Source organism: Brachyhypopomus gauderio, chromosome 19 (assembly GCF_052324685.1).
Source record: "Brachyhypopomus gauderio isolate BG-103 chromosome 19, BGAUD_0.2, whole genome shotgun sequence".
In the NCBI taxonomy this organism is placed as follows: domain Eukaryota; kingdom Metazoa; phylum Chordata; class Actinopteri; order Gymnotiformes; family Hypopomidae; genus Brachyhypopomus; species Brachyhypopomus gauderio.
In genome coordinates, this window is record NC_135229.1 from 789,928 (window position 1) to 812,961 (window position 23,034).

At 45.6% G+C, this 23,034-nt stretch overlaps 2 protein-coding genes across 6 annotated transcripts in view; one reads left to right on the forward strand and one right to left on the reverse strand.

The window, feature by feature from the left end:
- kirrel1b (kirre like nephrin family adhesion molecule 1b) overlaps positions 1 to 13,287 on the forward strand; it is a 55,757-nt gene extending 42,470 nt beyond the window's left edge. For 2 of the 5 annotated variants that reach the window (XM_076981569.1, XM_076981572.1), the window contains exons 10-15: positions 119 to 219; positions 1,857 to 2,073; positions 3,000 to 3,107; positions 4,808 to 4,932; positions 6,436 to 6,549; positions 9,421 to 13,287. In XM_076981569.1, coding sequence (XP_076837684.1) covers positions 119 to 219; positions 1,857 to 2,073; positions 3,000 to 3,107; positions 4,808 to 4,932; positions 6,436 to 6,549; positions 9,421 to 9,987 — 1,232 coding nt within the window. In that variant the 3' untranslated portion in view covers positions 9,988 to 13,287. The remainder of the gene's footprint in view (positions 1 to 118; positions 220 to 1,856; positions 2,074 to 2,999; positions 3,108 to 4,807; positions 4,933 to 6,435; positions 6,550 to 9,420) is intronic. The other 3 variants (XM_076981571.1, XM_076981570.1, XM_076981573.1) reach the window with 3 other exon arrangements.
- Positions 13,288 to 14,283: 996 nt separating this feature from the next.
- wdr47a (WD repeat domain 47a) overlaps positions 14,284 to 23,034 on the reverse strand; it is a 28,208-nt gene continuing 19,457 nt past the window's right edge. The window contains exons 11-15 of the mRNA XM_076981470.1: positions 22,143 to 22,312; positions 21,784 to 21,954; positions 17,984 to 18,115; positions 17,671 to 17,889; positions 14,284 to 17,381 (exon numbers count right to left, since the gene is read on the reverse strand). Coding sequence (XP_076837585.1) covers positions 17,239 to 17,381; positions 17,671 to 17,889; positions 17,984 to 18,115; positions 21,784 to 21,954; positions 22,143 to 22,312 — 835 coding nt within the window. The 3' untranslated portion in view covers positions 14,284 to 17,238. The remainder of the gene's footprint in view (positions 17,382 to 17,670; positions 17,890 to 17,983; positions 18,116 to 21,783; positions 21,955 to 22,142; positions 22,313 to 23,034) is intronic.

Here is a 23,034-nt window from a genome sequence, read left to right on the forward strand (position 1 = left end):
CACACACACACCTGCTGTAAATACACCTTCCTAAAAAAGGTGTTTGTGTTTTGTGATTGTCTTGATGTATATTAATGTATGTGATCACTGTCATTGTTTGATTGTAATTGGTGAACAGGTCCTCCAATAATCTCGAGTGATCCAGTCCAGTATGCCGTCAGAGGGGAGAGGGGGGACATCAAATGTTACATAGCCAGCACCCCTCCCCCGGATAAAATCGTGAGTACACACACACACACACACACACACACACACACACACACACACACACACACACACACACACACACACACACACACACACACAGCTCACAGACACAGCTAACACACACACACACATTCACAGCTCACAAACAGACATAGCTAACACACACACACACACACACACAGCTCACAGACACAGCTAACACACACACACACATTCACAGCTCACAAACAGACATAGCTAACACACACACACACACACACACACACACACACACACACACACTCGAAGAAAATCCTGCAGTTCCCCACTGAAGGAGATCTACCCTGGAATGTTTTATTGTCAGGACACAGTGAATCACAATGTTCACACAGTAAACAAAAAACTTAAGACAGAATTAGATTTTTTAAGAACAGATCAGAATATCTAGAGATAAAGGTCAGAACAGAGAGAGGAGGGAAATAAACTCTACATAAAGAATTATGCAGAATGATTTTAGAAACCTAAGTAAAAATAGTACAATTAGGACAGTTCCCACTGCCAGTATACATCAGGACCCACACCCTGGTGACCACACCCACACCCCGGTGACATCACCCACATCCCGGTGACATCACCCACATCCCGGTGACCACACCCACACCCTGGTGACCACACCCACACCCCGGTGACCACACCCACCCACACCCACTTAATTCCCTTCATCATCATCTTCATCACCCCACGTCTGTCTCCTTCATCTTCGTCATCGCCCCACATCTGTCTCTTCTTCATCTTCATCGCCCCATGTCTGTCTTCTTCATCTTCGTCTTCATCGCCCCATGTCTGTCTCTTCATCCCTCTTTTTCCTGTTTCTGCCCTTTTTCTCGTCTGTCCCCTCTTTTGTCCTCCTGCTGTGTGTACCTCTCCTCCTCTTTACATAAATGAATAAATAAGTCCAGATTATTATTCTGCTCCGCTCCCATCCCCTCGCTAGCCCCTCCCACCCCTGATAGCCCCTCCCCCTTGATAACCCCTCCCCCCTCTGACACTTCTCAAATTTAATGAATTCAAACAGCTGGCCATATGGCATTCTGTCTCCTTTATACATTCCCTCCCTCTCTCCATCTCTCTCCCTCTGTTTCCCTCTGTCCCCTCCTTTCTCCCTCTGTCTCCCTCTCTCCCCTCCTTCCTCCCTTTCTCCATCTCTCCATCTCTCTATTTTCATGATTGCTCTCTGGATAATAAGACATGACATCACTGAATATCTCTTAATGCACAGACACTGACCTCACGAAATATGAAATATCTAAAATGTTAAAGAAGGGAGCGAGACGGAGGAGAGATAGAATAGAGGTGGAGGAGAGATAGAATAGAGGTGGAATAGAGGTGGAGGAGAGATGGAGAACAGGGAGTGACACTTGTGTCCTTCTCTCTGGAGCGTGTGTGTCTGTTATGTCCAGACTTCATTTAATTATTTCTGTATTTACCAGCTTCTCCTCCAGATACACATGAAAGAGTCTATAGTGCTTCACTCTGTGTGTATGACGGAGAGAGAAAGAGTTTTATTATTCCATTCAGAAAGGATGTGTTTGCCTAACCCTGATTGCTACTCCTGTGTGTGTGTGTGTGTGTGTGTGTGTGTGTGTGTGTGTGTGTGTGTGTGTGTGTAGGTGTGGGCGTGGAAAGAGAATGTGTGGGAGAAAGAGAGAGGCACTCTGCTAGAGAGGTACACAGTGGAGCAGAGTAAACCGGCGTCACAAGGGGGCGCTGTCCTCTCCACACTCACCATCAATAACGTCATGGAGTCTGACTTCCAGTCCACATACAACTGCACTGCCTGGAATCTCTTTGGTCCAGGGACCATGATCATCACGTTAGCAGAGACAGGTGAGACCTGATGATACTTTCAACTTGAAGATGATAATGTAAGCTATTTAAGAACGCTGGCTAAACTGGCCTCTATTAGCCAGAAATCTTCTCCTGGAGGTGTAACCAGCGAATGTTGAAATGAGAATGTATTAATTATTAATGCAGGGTGTAGGAGCTGCTGTGGCTCCGCCTCCTCTGTGAGGAGCTGCTGTAGCCCCGCCCCTCCTCCGTGAGGAGCTGCTGTAGTCCCGCCCCTCCTCTGTGAGGAGCTGCTGTAGCCCCGCCCCTCCTCTGCCTGTAGCACATTTACAGTCTTATTCTAAACATGCAAACACCTACAGTGTACAATCCTGTATTGTGCGGGACGGTCATGAGTGGTGCTCTAGTATTATGTGTCTTGTGAAGTCCCTACACTGCGTGTCTGTCTGACATGTCTGGTGTGTCTGGCGTGTCTTGTTGACGTGTCTGGCGTGTCTTGTTGACGTGTCTGGCGTGTCTTGTTGACGTGTCTGGTGTGTCTGATGTGTCTGGCATATTTTGTTGACGTGTCCGGTGTGTCTTGTTGACGTGTCTGGTGTGTCTTTTTGATGTGTCTGGCGTGTCTTGTTTATGTGTCTGGCGTGTCTTGTTGACGTGTCTGGCGTGTCTTTTTGACGTGTCTGGCGTGTCTTTTTGACGTGTCTGGCGTGTCTTTTTGACGTGTCTGGCGTGTCTTGTTGACGTGTCTGGCGTGTCTTTTTGACGTGTCTGGCGTGTCTTTTTGACGTGTCTGGTGTGTCTTGTTGACATGTCTGGCGTGTCTTGTTGACATGTCTGACGTGTCTGGCTTGTCTTGTTGACGTGTCTGGCTTGTCTTGTTGACGTGTCTGGTGTGTCTGACGTGTCTGGCGTGTCTTGTTGACGTGTCTGGTGTGTCTGACGTGTCTGGCGTGTCTGTGTCTCAGACATCGTGCCGGTGGGGATCATCGCTGGAGGGACAGTTGGATCCTCCATCCTGTTGCTCCTCTTCCTGACTACACTGGCATACTACCTGCATCGCCACCGCAAAGAAGGTGAGTGTGTGTGTGTGTGTGTGTGCGTGTGTGTGCGTGTGTGTGTGTGTGCGTGCACTTATGTCTGTATCTAGATTTCTCTAGAATTAAATTCTGAGTGATCCACAGGTTAAATTTGAACACTGATACAGAGATCAAAACTGAGTCTGAATATCACACTTGTGATTTTGCTGCCACCTTGTGGAGATAATATGTGGGGACACACCCTTCAAGACGCATTCTAGTTAAAAAAGAAAGGAAAACCCATCATTCCATTGGCTGCCTGGTATTGGAGTTACACTTTCACTGCGGACGACACCACTCTAATCTCCGACGGTGATGAGTCTGCCTACAGGATGGAGGTGGACCAGCTGGTGACCTGGTGCAGCAACAGCAACTTGGTGCTCAATGCCCAGAAGACAGTGGAGATGACTGTGGACTTCAGGAAAGCCACAAGCCCCCTGTCCCCACTCACCTCAAGTGGGAGCTGAACATCAGCTCCCTCATCAAGAAGGCCCAGCAGAGAATGTACTTTCTGTGGCAGCTGAGGAAAGCCAAACTGCTGGCCCAGCTGATGGTACAGTTCTACACGGCCATCACTGAGTCCATCCTCAGCTCCTCCATCACGGTGTGGTACACCGGGTCCGCTCCTCCATCACGGTGTGGTACACCGGGGCCACAGCCAGGGACAGACAAAGGCTGCAGCGCATCGTGCGCTCCGCGGAGAAGGTGATAGGCTGCAGCCTCCCATCTCTCCAAGAACTGTACGTCTCCAGGACTGTGGGGAGAGCGGATCAGATCATAGCAGATCCATCTCACCCCGCACACGGACTATTCGATCCACTCCCCTCGGGCAGGAGGCTTCGGTCCATTCGGACCAGAACCTCGCGCCGCAAGAACAGTTTCTTTCCCTCTGCCATTGGACTCAAGAACAGTATATAATCATGTCATTTATCTCTTACAACCCTGCCTTGGTCACTATACTTGGAATGCACTACTCCACGTGCACTTTATATTCGGATAGGGTATTATTTATGTGGACTTAATTTTGCATGCCTATTACTACTTGTTTCTATGTTGCACCTTGCACATGCACCTTCATGCCGAAGCAAATTCCTAGTCTGTGAATCCTGTTCAATGGCAATAAAACTTTTTCTGATTTCTGATGAGAGCGTAAAACCCTGATCGGCTTTGCCCTACACACTCAGCACAGTAATAGCGTCTTTTCTAGGGATATAATGAGCTGCGGGTCACGGGTTAGGGTGAAGCGTTTCAGCAGAGGTGGAGCAGGTGTCCACCATTAAACCCCGCGTGGGGCTTCAGGAACTGCGGACATATCAGCTACACTGTAGGTGTCTACAACGTCTGAGACACCTTCATGTTCCAGTTACAGTTTAGAACAACTGGTGCACACTAGTGACCCACTGGTGAGGTGATGGTTATTAGTCAAAGCCACTGGTGAGGTGATGGTTATCAGATTGTATTGATGCTGTCTGGGTGGACAACCTCTGTGCTACACCAGTAACCAGTCGTGGGGCTCCACCCTCCAGGCCCAGCTCCGTCTCTGACGGAGGAGAGGACGTAGCTCTGGATGATGGTGTAAAACGCACTGGGGTGGTAGTGATGTCATACCAAATCTACTGCACAGTGGGGCCTGGTCTTCCTCCTAATACAGTAATATAGTGCTTCACTAAAGAAGAGCGTTTTGGTTTTTCTTCCAGGTCGTCGTGGGGTCACACTGAAGCCAGATATCAAGGTGGAGACGGTGAACAAGGAGACGCCCAGCATGGAGGAGGAGTCAGCCAGTGTTTCCACGGCAACTCGCATGGTAAAGGCAATGCACTCTGTGAGTATAGTAGCACAAGACCACTCTCTTCTTCCAAACTCCAAAATCGGCCATCAGCCCAACCCCTTAATCAGATAAGCCCCGCCTTCCTCTGGGGGTGGAGTACCACCCTGACACGCTGCACCTGCAGGCCAGTTCAGTCACTTCTGCCTGGTATCTCGGCTTAACCCAAAGCTGTGCGCAGTCAGTACAGTGAGGCCGGTGTGTGTGTTAGTGTGTGTGTGTGTGTGTGTGTTTGGAGGAAGAGACAACTAGAACTGGGCTCTGGGACAGACGACTCCAGCCCTGCCCCTGGTGACCTGCTGACCTGGAAGAGCTTTGCTTCATGGCGTATCCGCCACGCCACCTTCTTTAGGAAGTGGAGTATGTAGTCTGAGTTGCAGAACTGAGCATGTTTGATTCGGGTCAGAACCAAACTGTGCAGCAGGGCAGATCTCCAGGGACAGGGATGGACTCGCCTCATCTAGAGAAATCTAGAGCCAAAGTGTCTGGAGTGTGAACGAATCACACCGATGTTAAAATTCCCATCAGCCAAGCTGAACACGATTGACCTTAAAGCGTCTGCCATGAAATGTGAAATGTGCCGGAATATTTTGGCATGAAAAGGCCTTTTTCTACCAGATATCTGCAGCTGTAGTGTGTGACCACTGCCACAATTTCAACAGCTTTTCCTGTTTTTATAGAAGAACAGGAAAAAGCCGTCGGCCCAAGGCACTGATAATGCCGTCAGTCCTCTGGCCTTAGGAATTATGATTCTTCAGTTTGATTCTTCAGTATGATTCTTCAATGTGATTCTTCATTAGAAGAGCTTTTCATGGACATTACAATTCTTTAATGGACATTACGATTCTTTCCAAGTACAGGGAAACCTAACTTATAATGATCAACTACATGCTACAACAAGAATAGATACAGGACACACAGTACCAAATGCATTTTAGAGTTTAATAAGCTGAATAAAACGAAAGTCACACATATGTTGAGCTCCACTTTTGATGGTGGCAGCTTCAGCGATTGAATTCAAATCAGTGCGTGTGGGAGCTCAACTCTAACCTCGACCCTAACCCTAGGGAGAAGGTACTCTAGTGCCCCCACACTGCCTGGTCTGCCCTTCTGCTGATCAACCTGATGTGGTGTTTTCCTCTCTCCTCCTCTCCCTCCTCCTCTCCTCCCCTCTCTGTATGTGTCCCTCCTCTCCTCTCTCTCCGTGTGTGTGTCCCTCCTCCTCTCCTCCTCTCTCTCCGTGTGTGTGTCCCTCCTCTTCCTCTCCTCTCTCCGTGTGTGTCCCTCCTCTCCTCTCTCTCCGTGTGTGTGTCCCTCCTCCTCTCCTCCTCTCTCTCCGTGTGTGTGTCCCTCCTCTTTCTCTCCGTGTGTGTGTCCCTCCTCTTCCTCTCCTCTCTCTCCGTGTGTGTGTCCCTCCTCTTTCTCTCCGTGTGTGTCCCTCCTCTTCCTCTCCTCTCTCTCCGTGTGTGTGTGTGTGTTTGTGGGGTTTCGGTGGTTTAGTTTCTTCCCTCTGTCTCCCTCTCTCCCTCCACTCAGCCGCTCAAAGATGAAGTCGACGTGAAGCAGGACACACACCCCGAAACACAGGAACCCAGAGAGGAGTATGAACTGAAGGTGAGACACACACACACACACAGCATCTCAATAGGGTTAAGGTTGGTGTCCTTCCATGAATGCCATTCTTGTTCACTTGTTTGTCTCAGTGGACACGTGAGACCAGGTGTTTATCTTGGTGAGCACGTTAGACCAGGTGTTTGTCTCGGTGGACACGTGAGACCAGGTGGTTGTCTCAGTGAGCACATGAGACCATGTGTTTGTCTCAGTGAGCACATGAGACCAGGTGTTTGTCTCAGTGAGCACATGAGACCAGGTGTTTGTCTCAGTGAGCACATGAGACCAGGTGTTTGTCTCGGTGAGCACGTGAGACCAGGTGTTTGTCTCGGTGAGCACGTGAGACCAGGTGTTTGTCTCGGTGGACACGTGAGACCAGGTGTTTGTCTCGGTGGACACGTGAGACCAGGTGTTTGTCTCGGTGGACACGTGAGACCAGGTGTTTGTCTCGGTGGACACGTGAGACCAGGTGTTTGTCTCGGTGGACACGTGAGACCAGGTGTTTGTCTCGGTGGACACATGAAACCTTCTGCAGGTATGCTGGGTTCTTCCTGTTTCAGGGTTGGTCATTGCACTTCTGGAGTCATCAGTGTTGTATAAAGTATTAGAGACCCATGCTTGAATAAAAGTACAAGTACTCTATCAAAAAATTTACTTGAGTAAAAGTTGAAGTGTTCTTTAAAAACTTTACTTAAGTAGAAGTAGAGAAGCATTCAGCATTTTTTGTACTTAAGTATTGCAAGTAGTTTATTCAAAAATGTATTACTCAAGTACTGAAAGTAAAAAGTACAAGTATTGTGTTTTGAATTAATTAAAGAAAGCCGTCAAAGTTTGATTATCAATTGTTTATATATATCACTTACAAATCAAAGATGTCAAAGACCACATAAACAAGTGTTCTGTATGTACAAACAAGTAGCAACTTAAAAAACTGGGCTTAACACTTCATACACAAAAAACAAATAACCTATGTCCCGCTACGTCATAGGTTTGACGCAGAAGTACAAGTTAGCCTTAATTTAGCTGAGAAAACGAGGTGTATTTTGGACGTAAAATCCGTCCGTCTGATTCTAAGGGTGAGCCTACTGCCCTGCGTTTACCCTCAATAAATGCCCTTACCCTATAAAAACACTACACTATAAAAATGGACACATGATTAGTCAGCATGAAAAGAGACACAGATTACTGTTGCTAAAAACACAACTCAGTGTGACATCGCCTTTAGGATTGCCAGCTAATGTTAATACTGCAGCACGTCATGAACATAATTAGGTTAGTTAGCTAAGATATCTAACCTAGCTAGCGCTTACTGACAGCTAAAGCTGGAGTGTCTTCAGTGCGTTATATTTATAACTTACATTGATGTTTCTTCAAGTTTGAAGGTGAATTTTTTTGCTCTTCTGCTGTTACCAAACACGGTACCATCTCTTTTAATGAGATAAAAAGCGATTTATTTGGAATAATTTCGAGTATATGTGTATTTGTATAAATATGTCAATTAAGCTGAAGGTGCTGGAAAATACTGAAAATTGACCTTCAAAGTGCCGTACAAGTGCGTGAATTCCACCTTGTAACTTCGCATGCACAAAAATCGAGAGGCGGACGACCTCGCGACGCAACCGTGCGCATGGCCAACGCGCATGGGCGGAGCCACCGCGATTGCGTCATTTTCGCCGCGCGGACCATCACGACGTGTCAAGTGAACCTAGATTACAAAGCTCAAGTGTTGAGTGAAGGCAGCAGCAGAGTAAACGAGACGCGACCAGAGCATGCGCAGTTTTCTCGTAAACAGCCTGATCGCTTGACCCGGTGACAGCGCCAGCTAACATGTTTATAATTGTAACGAGTAACTATACAGCACATAAAAAATGTATCGGAGTAAAAGTATTAAACTGATGGAAAATATGTAGTGAAGTAAAAGTGGAAGTAGGAGAAAAAAAATAATACTCCAGTAAAGTACAGATACAGCATTTTAGTACTTAAGTACAGTAGTGAAGTATTTCTACTCCGTTACTATACTACTCTGGGAGTAGTAGGGGCGTGGTCAGATGGTCTGATGGACCAGGACGTGTGCTCGTAGGGGCGTGGTCAGATGGTCTGATGGACCAGGACGTGTGCTCGTAGGGGCGTGGTCAGATGGTCTGATGGACCAGGACGTGTGCTCGTAGGGGCGTGGTCAGATGGTCTGATGGACCAGGACGTGTGCTCGTAGGGGCGTGGTCAGATGATCTGATGGACCAGGACGTGTGCTCGTAGGGGCGTGGTCAGATGGTCTGATGGACCAGGACGTGTGCTCGTAGGGGCGTGGTCAGATGGTCTGATGGACCAGGACGTGTGCTCGTAGGGGCGTGGTCAGATGGTCTGATGGACCAGGACGTGTGCTCGTAGGGGCGTGGTCAGATGGTCTGATGGACCAGGACGTGTGCTCGTAGGGGCGTGGTCAGATGGTCTGATGGACCAGGATGCTTTTTAGCTTCTTTCATGTGTGTGTCTAACACCAAGTCTCACTGAACATGTTAATCCCTGTGGTCAATAAATGACAGTGTGACTGTTAGCAGTTTAAATTAAGTTTGTCCGTTATTGTGACCTATATCAGATTACATACCTAGATCAATCAGATTACATACCCAGATCAATCAGATTACATACCCAAATCAATCAGATTACATACCCAGATCAATCAGATTACATTTCTTTAGTTATCAGTGAAATAATCCCAACAAGCTTCACTTGTTCCTACAGCTGGAGCTGTTTCCATGTACACGTTAATATTCCAGGTTAATAGTGTTGGAGAGTCCTGATCCAGGAGGTGCACACGTCTCTAATTCCACATACGCAGAACCACCACATACAAGACATTTGTGTTTTTTTCAGGACCCCACAAACGGCTACTACAACGTCCGTGCGACGACGCACGACGAAGTGAGGCCAATCTCCCGCGCGATACAATACCAGGAGTTCCGCCCGCCAAATCCCGCTTCTGTCTCCGCCTCAGCAACAGGCCCAGCAACCAACATCAACCCCGCCCCCATCGGCCGCTACGAGCCCCGCCCATCGTCCCGGGTTCCTCACAACACCTACGCACATTTCAACACCATCGCCAGGACGAAGCAGAGTCAAGCCCCGCCTAAACCAGCACCTCAGACCACAGACTATTCTAGAGAATGTGGCCTACTGGAATCAACAAATCAGCTTGCTTATGACACCTATGGATATCCAACCACAGCCCAGTACGCGCAGTATAGGCTAGGCTTTGCTCCACCCTTGGAGGAGGGTCCAGCCTATGAGATGTATCCTACAGGACAGGGGGTGGGGCCAAGTCAAGGGGTGGGGCCAGATGCTGGATTAGGGAAGTATGGAAGCTCTACACGTTTCTCCTATTCGTCTCCGCCCACAGAATACTCTCAAAGACACACCCAGAGAATGCAGACGCATGTATGAGAGTGTAATGGACATGTTGAAACACAGAGTAACACACACACACACATTCAAAAACAGAATGAAAAAATGAAAGAAAAAAATGCCAAAACACACTGTACTCATATTTACATAACACATCACAATCATTAGCTAAAAAATTATTTATTAGTCACAGCTAGATTCTACACACACAAACACACACACTGTATTTTGTACTGTTCCATTGTGTGACGTCTCACCATTATTACAGTGCCAAACCAATATAAATAAAGTGCTGATAAAAAAAAGAAATGAGCAGAGGGACACGCTGTTGGGAGGATGAGGGACAGAAGACAGAACGAGGGACACAGGAGAGAGCGAGAGATATTCAAGGAGAGAATGAGAGATATCAGGATAGAGAGATCAGAGGAGAGAGAGATATCAGAAGAGACAGTGATATCAGAGGAGAGAGATATCAGGGGAGAGATGTTAGAGGAGAGAGAGATATCAGCGGAGAGAGATCAAAGGAGAGAGATGTTAGAGGAGAGATAGCAGAGGAGAGAGAGATGTTAGATGAGAGTGATATCAGAGGAGAGAGATCAGAGGAGAGAGATGTCAGAGGAGAGAGATATCAGAGGAGAGAGAGAGAGATGTCAGAGGAGAGTGATATCAGAGGAGAGAGATATCAGGAGAGAGATGTTAGAGGAGAGAGATATCATGAGAGAGATCAGAGGAGAGTGATATCAGAGGAGAGTGATATCAGGGGAGAGAGATATCAGGGGAGAGATGTTAGAGGAGAGAGATATCAGTGGAGAGAGAGATATCAAAGGAGAGAGATGTTAGAGGAGAGATATCAGAGGAGAGTGATATCAGAGGAGAGAGAGATCAGGGGAGAGAGATATCAGGAGAGAGATGTTAGAGGAGAGAGATATCAGAGGAGAGATGTCAGAGGAGAGAGAGATGTCAGAGGAGAGAGAGATCAGAGGAGAGATATCAGAGGAGAGAGATGTCAGAGGAGAGAGATATCAGAGGAGAGAGAGATATCAGAAGAGAGAGTGATATCAGTGGAGAGAGATGTTAGCACAGTTAGCACTAGCCCAGGCTGATCACATGGTGTTTCTCCTTCTGTCCGTCTCAGTCCCTCTTTTCCCATCGCCATATGTAAATAAAGGAAAGAAGGCGTGAGGGCAACAGTAGTGTTATATGCCCCCTGATACCCCCTGATACCCCCACCCCACCCTGTACTCCTGTTTAATCAGACACTTTGCTGGAAGAAAAGCAATAGAACTTCTGTCCACTGAGGGGTTGCTAGGGTTACATGGTGTATCCTGGAAAACAGCCAATGGGCATCTGTGGATGACACCAGAGGTCACAGGAAGAACTTTGTTGGACAATGAACACTGGCTCCATCGTTAGGTGAGAGAGTGTGTGTCTGTGTGTGTGTGTCTGTGTGTGTGTGAGAGAGAGAGAAACAGTCAACAGTCCTAGAATGATGCTGCTGTCCCTTCAGGATGTCCATCTACTGTTGTGCCAGTAAACCTCGAGACCCAGCAGGACGTTCACACTGACATCACCGTGGCGCGGAACCTTGACTGACTTCTTAAGTTTCCTTGGTTTATCCAAGCCCCTTGAAATCAACTAGGTTTGTTCTACCAGTGATCCAAGACCAGCTCAGCCCCTCCTCAACAGCACGAGGACGCCGTCCGCTCCGTGGGTTAGGACGGACCGGTCCACTTCAGAGTGGTCATGGACCGGGACAACAGAAGCAGTGCAGAGTCCTGCTGGACGGGGAAACACTCAAGTAGAATGAACAACTCAAAAGTTGTATTAGAACGAGCCAGAAGTTGGTTTAGAGCAGATAACTCAAACTTTTAAGGTATTAAAACAAGCAACTCAAAGTTGAATTAGAGCTAAAAACTCAAAGTTGATTTAAAATGTACAACTCAAAGTTGACATTGGATACGTGAGTGAGGGAACACCAGTCACATCCCACATGCTGAAAGTTGTGTTGTGGGATTTTTCATAACTGGTACTTAAGAGTGCCAATCAGAAGAGAAAGAATCCCGATGTCTAAACCTTACAGTTGTTTGCTACTTTAAGTGCTCAAAGGTTTGAGTGCAGTCTCATGAAGTGGAAGTTCTAGAGGTAAAACTTCTAACCCTTTTCTATATGTACAGTCCTCTTGTCCTACACGATGTATTTCCTCCTCTAACGTAGAAGTGGTAATTTCCACATTTGTATCTGAACTTAGAATATGGTATTTGAAAAGCATTTTTATATTTTTTATATTAAAAAAACAGGAGATGGACCAGTGGTTCAGAAACGGCGTGTGGAGAGATGTTTGTTTCCAGATCATCGTTGATGTGAGTTGTTTGTACCTTTGTACAGTTCATTTGAAATCAGACATACTCCACTGATTTTAAAAAGTGTGAAAACAAGTCTAGAAACATTTTAGATGTTCAAATTAAAACTGAATTTGCATAAAAAGTACATTTACGTTTCCCAGCTGGTGGACTTAAACCCAGCAGAACACACACTAATACAGCCGCACACTGGGTCCAGACACCAGTCAATAATGAATGATTTCCTCATGTACAGATTCTCATTTGTAAAGATTTCAGTGGCCTCTCCTCCCATTAGCAAAACTATCATCCCATTACATAATATCTCAACATTAACTATAGTCTCTTGGCTTCAGAAAGTAAACTTCTGAATTAACAATCTTCTAGATGTTTGAGATTATTTAATAAAAAGGGAACCTCCTGTAATCTATGGAGGTTTTTGTGCTAATGGGATTGATCTGTACTGGACAACCCTGAGCTGAACGAACTATGTCCAGGACACTAAAACTACAATGGTCCCTCTAGTCTTGCTTTTAAATCTATAATCATAAAAACACATCCCAAGTCACCTTTTAAAATAAAAATACATTCACCAATTTCTAAAAACAAGGAAACGTTACTGGTTTTAAAAAAAAGCTTATTTTGTTTGCTTTTGTTAATGGAAACCCATTTACAGTTTTCAGAACTCAATCCTCGTAAAAGTGGAAGGAGAAATTAAGAAATGAGTTCAATACTCTTGGTGCACGTGTGTGTGTGTGTGTGTGTGTGTGTGTGTGTGTGTTGTAGTGTGAATGTCACACACTCACCCAATTACCGTATCTAGTTTTTCTCCTGTTATAAAATACTATTTAGTATTATTGTGTTTATATTGAGTCTTTTACTTGTTGTTGTGTATTTTATAGTTTTATTCACCTTTTAAACATGTACATAAAATAAAATTATATTATTCATATTTGTTTTATCCCCTAATCTTATTTTACACAAAAGATTTTTTATTGTGTGTGATTATTTTTTCACATTGTTATTGAATAAATACATCGCTTTCATAGTAACAGAAGCCCATGTCGTTCGTAGATTTATATAAATATGTGGTCACACAAAACGATTCCTTTACTTCTGTTAATCTAAGTGCCATGTCAACAGCCCAGCCTGAGCTACTGGTCAACAGTGATGGCTAAGTTACCTTGAAAAAGTAATTCGATTACTGATTACTCCTTTTAAAAGTAACTTAGTTACATTACTGATTACTTGATTTTAAAAGTAACTACGTTAGATTATAAGTTACTTTAGTAGTTACATTCAGCAGCAAGCGCCCCCCCCCCCCCCATCCCCCCCCCCCCCCCCCCCAGGGTCACTTAAAGTGCAAGACTCGCTGTGATGTGAGGAGTAGTAGTCGCTACAGTATCTTCTGACATTACGTTTGTGTAGCTGCGCGTATTATTTGTAAATTTATTTGTAAACGTAATACAAGCGAACTGTTCAGTCAGACAGCTTGTGAAATGAAATACAATTACAATTTCAAGCATTTTAAAGTAGGCGACGTTAATCGAAATTCCAGCACTTTTCAAACGTGGAACACAAAGCAACATTAAAATTGGTCAGGTAAATGTTCCTTCCCCTGTTTTTGAGGGATGTTTCTTTATACTACCACATATCGTTACGGGAGGACACTGCACAGAATGACGTGCGCATTGTGCGGAGTCGAGCGCTACGGTCAGACGCAAAAGTAGAACTGAGCCAAGAAGAAAGCAAAAATATATATTTTTACTAGGGAAAATAACGCGTTATTTTCCCTAGTAACGCGTTGCAAAGTAACGCGTTACTGACATCACTGCTGGTCAACCACCTAATGTGGCAACCAAGCTAGCATACTGATAAACTTTGATCATAGTTATCTATTTATTCTGAGTGTGAGCTCAACCTGAGGCCAAAACTGTTTTGCTAATCCATTTTTTCCCCACTACTATGACTAATAATTATTAATAATAATATAATGGAAAGTGACAAACAAGCCTTTATTTAGACATCATGACAGCAGACACCTGTTTTTCAGAAGCTATTGATGACATTAGTTCCAAAACCTTTTAAAAGCTATTCACCATTTAGATTTCAATGAGAAATAAAACTGATCTTTAACATAAGTGTTAAAATAAATATGGCAATGTTAGTTTAGCTCTTAAAAATAAATAACAAATTAACAGCAAATAAATAAAATCTATATCAGAAAATATAAGCATTCCTTACACAGTGCAGGAAACAATACTGAGAAAGAGATAAAAAGACCAAAGTTATAAACGTTGAAGCATTTTCACCCATGTTAGTATTACATTAGGATAACGATAACGAAGTTGATCCCTGTATACTGGGGAAATTCTCTCGAAAATTTATCAGAACCTTAATGTCATCAAATAAACCAAAGATGAGTGTTTTTGTGGGGTTGAGAGGATGTTTTGTGGGGTTGAATTCAAGATGATTTTACCCTAGGTCAACATTCATAAAGATTTTAACTTACATCATTCACAGAAGGTAATACTTTGATTATAGGCATTGATTTGATACATTCCCAAGCAATGGATGCTCTTCAATTCAGGCAAAGCACTGACATTAAGTACAAATTCTGATGACTCACACACTATGGGGACACGCGCACTGACACACACACACACACTGTGGTGACACACATTATTGGGACACACAGCGTGATGGTTGGCCCTGTTAATATAGCAACTGTGCACAGTAAAGCCTTGGTTATAGACTGTAATCTTTGTTGAATTATAGCTAAACCATATTCATATACAGGTCAGGTTTGTCACATTTTCAAATCATTAGCAGCAAAACATTATGTGGAATGCTGTGTCCATGTGTTTGGACACCAAGGGAGGGTTGGGTCCCTACAGCGTCCCACAGTGTCCCAGAGTGTCCCAGAGTGTCCCAGAGTGCTGGGGTCCGCTCCGATCACGCTGAGAGTAGAAACAAGTTAAATTTATATCACTAAAGGCGAGTTAACGCTAAAACGGCAAGTTACGAGTTGGATGTCAGGTCAGGTCGAGCTGTTTGTGGGAGCTTCATAAAAGGACCTGATCACCACGTTGCAAACACAGCAGCACAACTCGGCTCCCTCAAACAGCACAGACTTCTGAAGAAACACGTCTGTTGGGTGGTTGCGCAGTTGCAGGTGAACCCCACTTAGCCCAAATGAGTGAACACACATGGTAAGGTTAGCACGTTCTGGGGTTTTACCACTGATCTCTAATAAAGAGCAGGACAGCTGTTGTAAACTAGAGAGAAGACAAGCAGCAGGAGGAATCCAAACATGGACTGCCCCTGGGAGAAGGCGGAGCAAAGGAGATGGAGGTTTATAGAAACGGCGGTGAACCCAAGTGCAAGCTCGCACAAAAATAGTGGATCCGAGCAGCGTGAGAAAACCAAACCAAACCTCCGTAATGAAACGGGGAATAAAGCGGAAAAATCCGCAGAATAAATCAAGGCAAATAAACGAGGAAACTTGAGCGTAGAGAAAACACGGGAGAACTAAACAAACGAGGTGGAAAACTCAACGTCACGAATGAAACTCGAGCGTGGAAACAACACGGGAGAATAAACAAATAAACTCAGAAGACCCGGAAAACTCAACGAGGAATAAGGACGAAATAAACGCAAAAAAAGACGGAAGGAAGGAAGATGCTGGTTAGCAGACAAACTCAAAACCCAAACTAACCCCAACCCAGAAAGAGAAGGAAGAGGCCTATTTTGGCTCAGTTAACATTACCTTGTTAGCTTTCCTAAGGAGCTTTTCCAGCAGAGAAAGACTAGACAAGAGGAACAATGTTAAAATGTGTGTCAATATCAATGCAAATTCAAGCTAAAATTACTGTTCACGCATACCAAAAAGAGGGGAGTCATTCAGACAAATACAGCAGAACAGATCAGAATCTAGCATCAGAACAACCACTAGACTTTCTGCCTAACAGAATTAAACAAATAAATCTCACTCCTACACCAATGACATGATCTTAACTCACATCAGGTGGATATTGTCAAAAATAGTTGAATGTTTAACACGGTAACTGTCATCACTGGTTATTACTATTAATTACCAGGCATTCAAATACATAGGCACATTGGTGCAAGGTCATTAGGGCATAAGCAGTCCAGTTCTTTATTATAGATCAGTGGCTTTCACCCAGAGCATCCCAGTGGCAGGCCCGGTCCAGTCTGGGCTGTCCTGAATCCCAGTGGCAGGCCCGGTCCAGTCTGGGCTGTCCCGAAGCAGCTGAGAGTGATGTCACTGCTCTGACAGGAGCAGCTCACCACCAGAAGAACGAAACAATGAAGAGGTGGATCAAATGAACGGCTGGGGCCCACAGCCAAGGTACTGGGGGAGATGTGCAGTGAAGAGAGACCTGGGCTCATCAGCATTTGGTTCTCACTAGAGACTCATCTCACTAGAGACTCATCTCACTAGAGACTCATCTCACTAGAGACTCATCTCACTAGAGACTCATCTCACTAGAGACTCATCTCACTAGAGACTCATCTCACTAAACACTCATCTCACTAAACACTCATCTCACTAGAGACTCATCTCAGATCTGCGTGTTGTGCTGCTTAACAGGTGACACTTGTGTCTTTTATGGCTGCTTTGTTAAAAATTGTTCTGGCACTCGTGTGCAGACAAAGTTACTGAGAAATATCTGCAACAAACATCACTGCTACTATATACAAGAGATTCACAGAGAGCCAGTAATACACATCACAGAGCAGGGCAAAGCAACCGTATAAATAATAAATACACACACACACACACACTCACACTAGCACACATACACACATGCGCGCACACACACACACACACACACACACATGCGTTTACATTTTCATCCACCTTGGTGAGCTGCTTCAACAGAGGAGGATATCTGGCGTTGTCTCCCCCTGGTGGCAGGAGGCGTCTCTACGTGTTGTGTGTCCAGAGTGTGACGGTGCGGTCGGCGGACGAGGACAGGAAGGACAGATGCTGGGGGTGCCATCGGCACTGGATCACCTTATCACTGTGTTCCCCCACCACCGTCAGGGGCAGCGGCTTGGTTAGGTCCCCTACACACACACACGCACACACGCACACACACACACACACACACACACACACACACACACACACACACACACACACACACACACACACAAACATTGTTAGTCAAGCTTCTGGCAGGATAACAACCCATTGTGGCACAGACCTAACTGACTGAATTCATGTTTCACGCAACTGGAGAAATCTGTATTCATTCTGATGTGTTGGGGTTGCAGAAACATGGCAGTGTGTGTGGTGTGGGTGTGAGGGCGTGGCCGGCCCAGGGTGGGCGGGGCTGGAGAGAGGGGGCGTTACCTTGCAGGTCGGTGATGATGACTTTGGTGTCGTAGGAGCCGGTGAGCAGGTAGTGTGCTCCAGGTGAGAAGCGTACAGAGCGCACGTCTGCGGTGTGGGGCCGGTATGTTTGCACCATACGTCCTCCACGCACATCATACAGCATACACGCGCTGTCCTCCTGACCTGTGGCCAGCAGACGCCCACTGGGGTCCACCGCCACAGAGGCCACCGGACTGCCTGCAGTACACAGACACGGAGCCGCGTCTTTAGGGTCTGAGAGTGTGTGTGTGTGTGTGTGTGTAAAAGCTGTGATGGCTGTAGCTCCGCCCACCTGAGCCGTGGAAGGCGGTGCCGACCACTCTGACGCAGCTGGGCACACGCAGGTCCCAGAAGCGCACGGTCTTGTCCTGGGAGCCCGACGCAATCATCCAGCCCCCCCACGTGTACAGAGACAGGATATGACCTGTGCAGACACGCCCCCGGAGCACAGCCAATCAGGACAAATAACAAATAACTCTGACATGTGTGTCAGAGAGAATGTGTGTGTGTGTGTGTGTGTGTGTGTGTGTGTGTGTGTGTGTAAGAGAGAGAGTGTGGGTGTGTATGTGTGAGTGTGTGTGAGCGTGCATGTGTATGTATGTGTGTGTGTGTAAGAGAGAGAAAGTGTGTGTGTGTAAGAGAGAGAGAGTGTGGGTGTGTGTATGTGTGAGTGTGTATGAGCGTGCATGTGTATGTATGTGTGTGTGTGTGTATGAGAGAGAAAGTGTGTGTGTGAGCATGTGTGTGTGCGTGTGTGTGTGTAAGAGAGAGTGAGTGTGTGTGCGCGTGCGTGTGTGTATATGTGTGAGTGTGTGTGCGCGTGTGTGTGTATACAGTGGGTTGCAAAAGTATTCATACCCCTTGAACTTTTCCATATTTTGTCACATTACAACCACAAACATAAATATATTTCACTGGAATTTAATGTGAAAGACCGACACAAAGTGGTATACAATTGTGAAGTGGAAGGAAAATTATACATGAATCAAAACATTTTTTACAAATAAAAAACTAATAAGTGCGACGTGCAAAAGTATTCAGCCCCATTTTCCCTGAGTGCAACCAATTGCATTCAGAAGTTGCCTGATGACTGCTAATGACTCTAAAGGGTCCACCTGTGTGTAATCTAATCTCAGTACAAATACAGCTGCTCCGTGACGGCCTCAGATGTTGGTTAAGAGAATATTGGGGAGCAAACAGCATCATGAAGTCCAAAGAACACACCAGACAGGTTAGGAATATGGTTTTGGTGAAGTTTAAAGCAGGCTTGGGTTATAAAAAGATTTCCCAAGCTTTGAACATCTCACGGAGCACTGTTCAATCCATCATCTGGAAATGGAAAGAGTATGGCACCACAGTAAACCTGCCAAGATAAGGCCGTCCACCTAAACTTACAGGCCGAACAAGGAGATCACTGATCAGAGAGGCAGCCAAAAGGCCCATGGTGAGACTGGATGAAATGCAGAGAGCCACAGCTCAGGTGGGGGAAACTGTCCACAGGACAACAATTAGTCGTGCACTACACAAATGTGGTCTTTATGGAAGAGTGGCAAGGAGAAAGCCATTGTTAAAAGAAAACCATAAGAAGTCCCGTTTGCAGTTTGCCAGAAGCCATGTTGAGGACACAGCAAACATGTGGAAGAAGGTGCTTTGGTCAGACGAGACCAAAATTGAACTTTTTGGCCACAATGCAAAACGCTATGTGTGGCAGAGAAATAACACTGCACATCACTCTGCAAACACCATCCCCACTGTCAAATATGGTGGTGGCAGCATCATGCTCTGGGGGTGCTTCTCTTCAGCAGGGACCGGGAAGTTGGTCAAAGTTGATGGGAAGATGGATGGAGCCAAATACAGTTGTGATCAAATTTATTCAACCCCCAATGCTGCGAAGGGTTTTATGGAATTCAGTGCACATTTGTAATTGTGTTCATAATGAAATCTTACAAGGACTTGTTAAAGAACTAAATGCAACTAAGATAGCATCAATTTTTTTTGTCATAAAGTATTAAATGGCCTTTTTGTGATTTCTTCATTGACACAATTATTCAACCCCTTTACGACTACCACTCCTAAGAACAGAGGTTCATTCCAGTGTTTTCCATCAGGTATTGAAAACATCTGTGGATGTCAACGAGCAGCAATCAAGCATGATAAGCACCAATTAGGCAGATTTAAAAGGACTGTGATACTCAGCTCCTTCTAGACATCTACTGGTGTGTTTCCAAGCATGGTGAAGGCAAGAGAATGGTCCCAGAAGACAAGAGAAGAGGTTATTGCTCTTCACAAGAATGGCAATGGATATAAAAAGATTGCGAAGTTGTTAAATATTCCAAGAGACACGGAAGTATCATTCGCAAGTTCAAGTTAAAGGGCACAGTGGAAACGTTACCTGGTCGTGGCAGAAAGAAGATCCTGACCGCGACTGCTGTGCGCTACCTGAAGCGTAATGTGGAGAAAAATCCCCGCGTGACTGCTAAGGAACTGAAAAAAGACCTGTCAGATGTGGGCACTGAAGTTTCAGCTCAGACAATAAGGCGCGCACTGCATAACGAAGACCTCCATGCCAGAACGCCCAGACGCACCCCCTTGCTGACTCCAAAGAACAAGAAAAGTCGACTGCAGTATGCCAAAAGTCATGTGGACAAGCCACAAAGGTTTTGGAACAGTGTACTGTGGTCAGATGAAACTAAATTAGAACTGTTTGGGACAATGGACCAGCGCTATGTTTGGAGAAGGAAGAACCAGGCTTATGAACAAAAGAACACCTTGCCTACTGTGAAGCATGGCGGGGGGTCAATTATGCTTTGGGGCTGTTTTGCTTCTAATGGTACAGGAAAGCTTCAACGTGTGCAGGGTACCATGAATTCCCTTCAGTACCAGGAGATCTTGGAGGAAAATGTGATGGAGTCAGTCACAAACCTGCGGCTTGGGAGACGTTGGACCTTCCAACAGGACAATGATCCGAAGCACACATCCAAGTCCACTAGAGCATGGTTGAACATGAAAGGCTGGAACATTCTAGAGTGGCCATCGCAATCACCAGACTTAAATCCAATTGAGAACCTCTGGTGGGACCTAAAGAAGGCAGTTGCAGTGCGCAAGCCTAAGAATGTGACTGAACTGGAGGCTTTTGCCCATGAAGAATGGGCTAAGATACCCATAGGTCGCTGCAAGACACTTGTGTCAAGCTATGCTTCACGCTTGAAAGCTGTCATAACTGGAAAAGGATGTTGTACTAAGTACTAAAAAATAATGTCACTAGGGGGTTGAATAAAACTGATAATGATGTGAGCACAGTAAAGACATTTGTGGTTATTCCATCATAAATATTATGTTATGTTTGTCTAATTTATAAGTGCCTCTTTGATATAATTGTAAATAAGATGACTGAAATGATCAAAATCAATGTCAAACTGGCCAAAACACTTTATTTCAGTGGGGGTTGAATAAATTTGATCACAACTGTACAGGGCAATCTTGGAAGAAAACCTGTTGGAGTCAGCAAAAGATTTGAGACTGGGGCGGAGGTTCACCTTCCAGCAGGACAACGACCCTAAACATAAAGCCAGAGCTACAATGGAGTGGTTTAAAAAAAAGAATATTCATGTGTTAGAATGGCCCAGTCAAAGTCCAGACCTAAACCCAATTGAGAATTTGTGGCAAGATCTCAAAACTGCTGTTCACAAATGCTCTCCATCCAATCTGACTGAGCTTGAGCTGTTTTGCAAGGAGGAATGGGCAAGAATTTCAGTCACTAGATGTGCAAAGCTGGTGGAGACATACCCTAAAAGACTTGCAGCTGTAATTGCAGCAAAAGGTGGCTCCACAAAGTATTCACTCAGGGGGGCTGAATAATTTTGCACATCGCACTTTTCAGTTTTTTATTTGTAAAAAAAAATGTTGATTCATGTATAATTTTCCTTCCACTTCACAATTGTATACCACTTTGTGTTGGTCTTTCACATTAAATTCCAGTGAAATATATTTATGTTTGTGGTTGTAATGTGACAAAATATGGAAAAGTTCAAGGGGTATGAATACTTTTGCAAACCACTATGTGTGAGTGTGTGTGTGTGTGTGTGTGTGTACCTGTGTGTCCACTGAGCGCGTGCAGCCCTTGTCCTCTCTGACAGTCGGTGGTGTAGATGTTACAGTCACCTGCTCCAGCGCTGATCAGGATGGAGCCCCCACTGTCTGGACCCTCTATGAAGGCCAGGTCCCGAATAGTCCCGTCATGCATGCTGAACTCCAGATCAGGACCTGCAGGACACACGCACATTGGTGAGATACAAGAGGAAGGAAATAAGACACAAAGTGGAGGACACAGAGACAGAGAGAGACAGACAGAAAGAGATAGACAGACAGACAAGACAAAGAGAGAGAGAGAGACAGAGAGGGAGAGAGAGAGAGAGAGAGAGAGAGAACAAACACAGCCATGTAAAGCTCACCTGTGGCGTTGCAGGTGTCGGGGTTGAAGGGCAGGACTTTCACGTATTTGTCGTTAGAGCCCGTAGCCAGAAGCTGCCCACAGGGGCTCCAGGCCACACAGTAGATGGAACCTTTATGATGCTTGTTCCTCTTAAAACGAACCACTGGGGGCTTAGACGCACCAGAGCCACTAACACACGCGCACACACACACACACACACACACACACACACACACACACACGTCAGCATCAGTCTCTCAGCTGCAGAGAGTGTGGTGTATCAATCCCATCATAGCACTGACACTAGCACAGCAATCCGACACAGATTACGTTCGCGGTGCTGCAGCCTAGATTAGATTATGATACATCAGCTGGTCAGTGTCCATGACAACAAGCAGGTTTTAGAGGAAAGAGAGCAGCCCAAGACTAGCTGGTCTCCATGCCGACGGTCACCAGTGTGTCACCAGTGAACATTTTGGAAGTAGATCTGCTACGTACAGACCTGAAAACACCTGATGGTACATACGAAAACACACGTACGAACTGGGACCGTACATACGAAAACACACGTACGAACTGGGACCGCACATACGAAAACACACGTACGAACTGGGACCGCACATACGAAAACACACGTACGAACTGGGACCGCACATACGAAAACACACGTACGAACTGGGACCGCACATACGAAAACACACGTACGAACTGGGACCGCACATACGAAAACACACGTACGAACTGGGACCGCACATACGAAAACACACGTACGAACTGGGACCGCACATACGAAAACACACGTACGAACTGGGACCGCACATACGAAAACACACGTACGAACTGGGACCGCACATACGAAAACACACGTACGAACTGGGACCGCACATACGAAAACACACATACGAACTGGG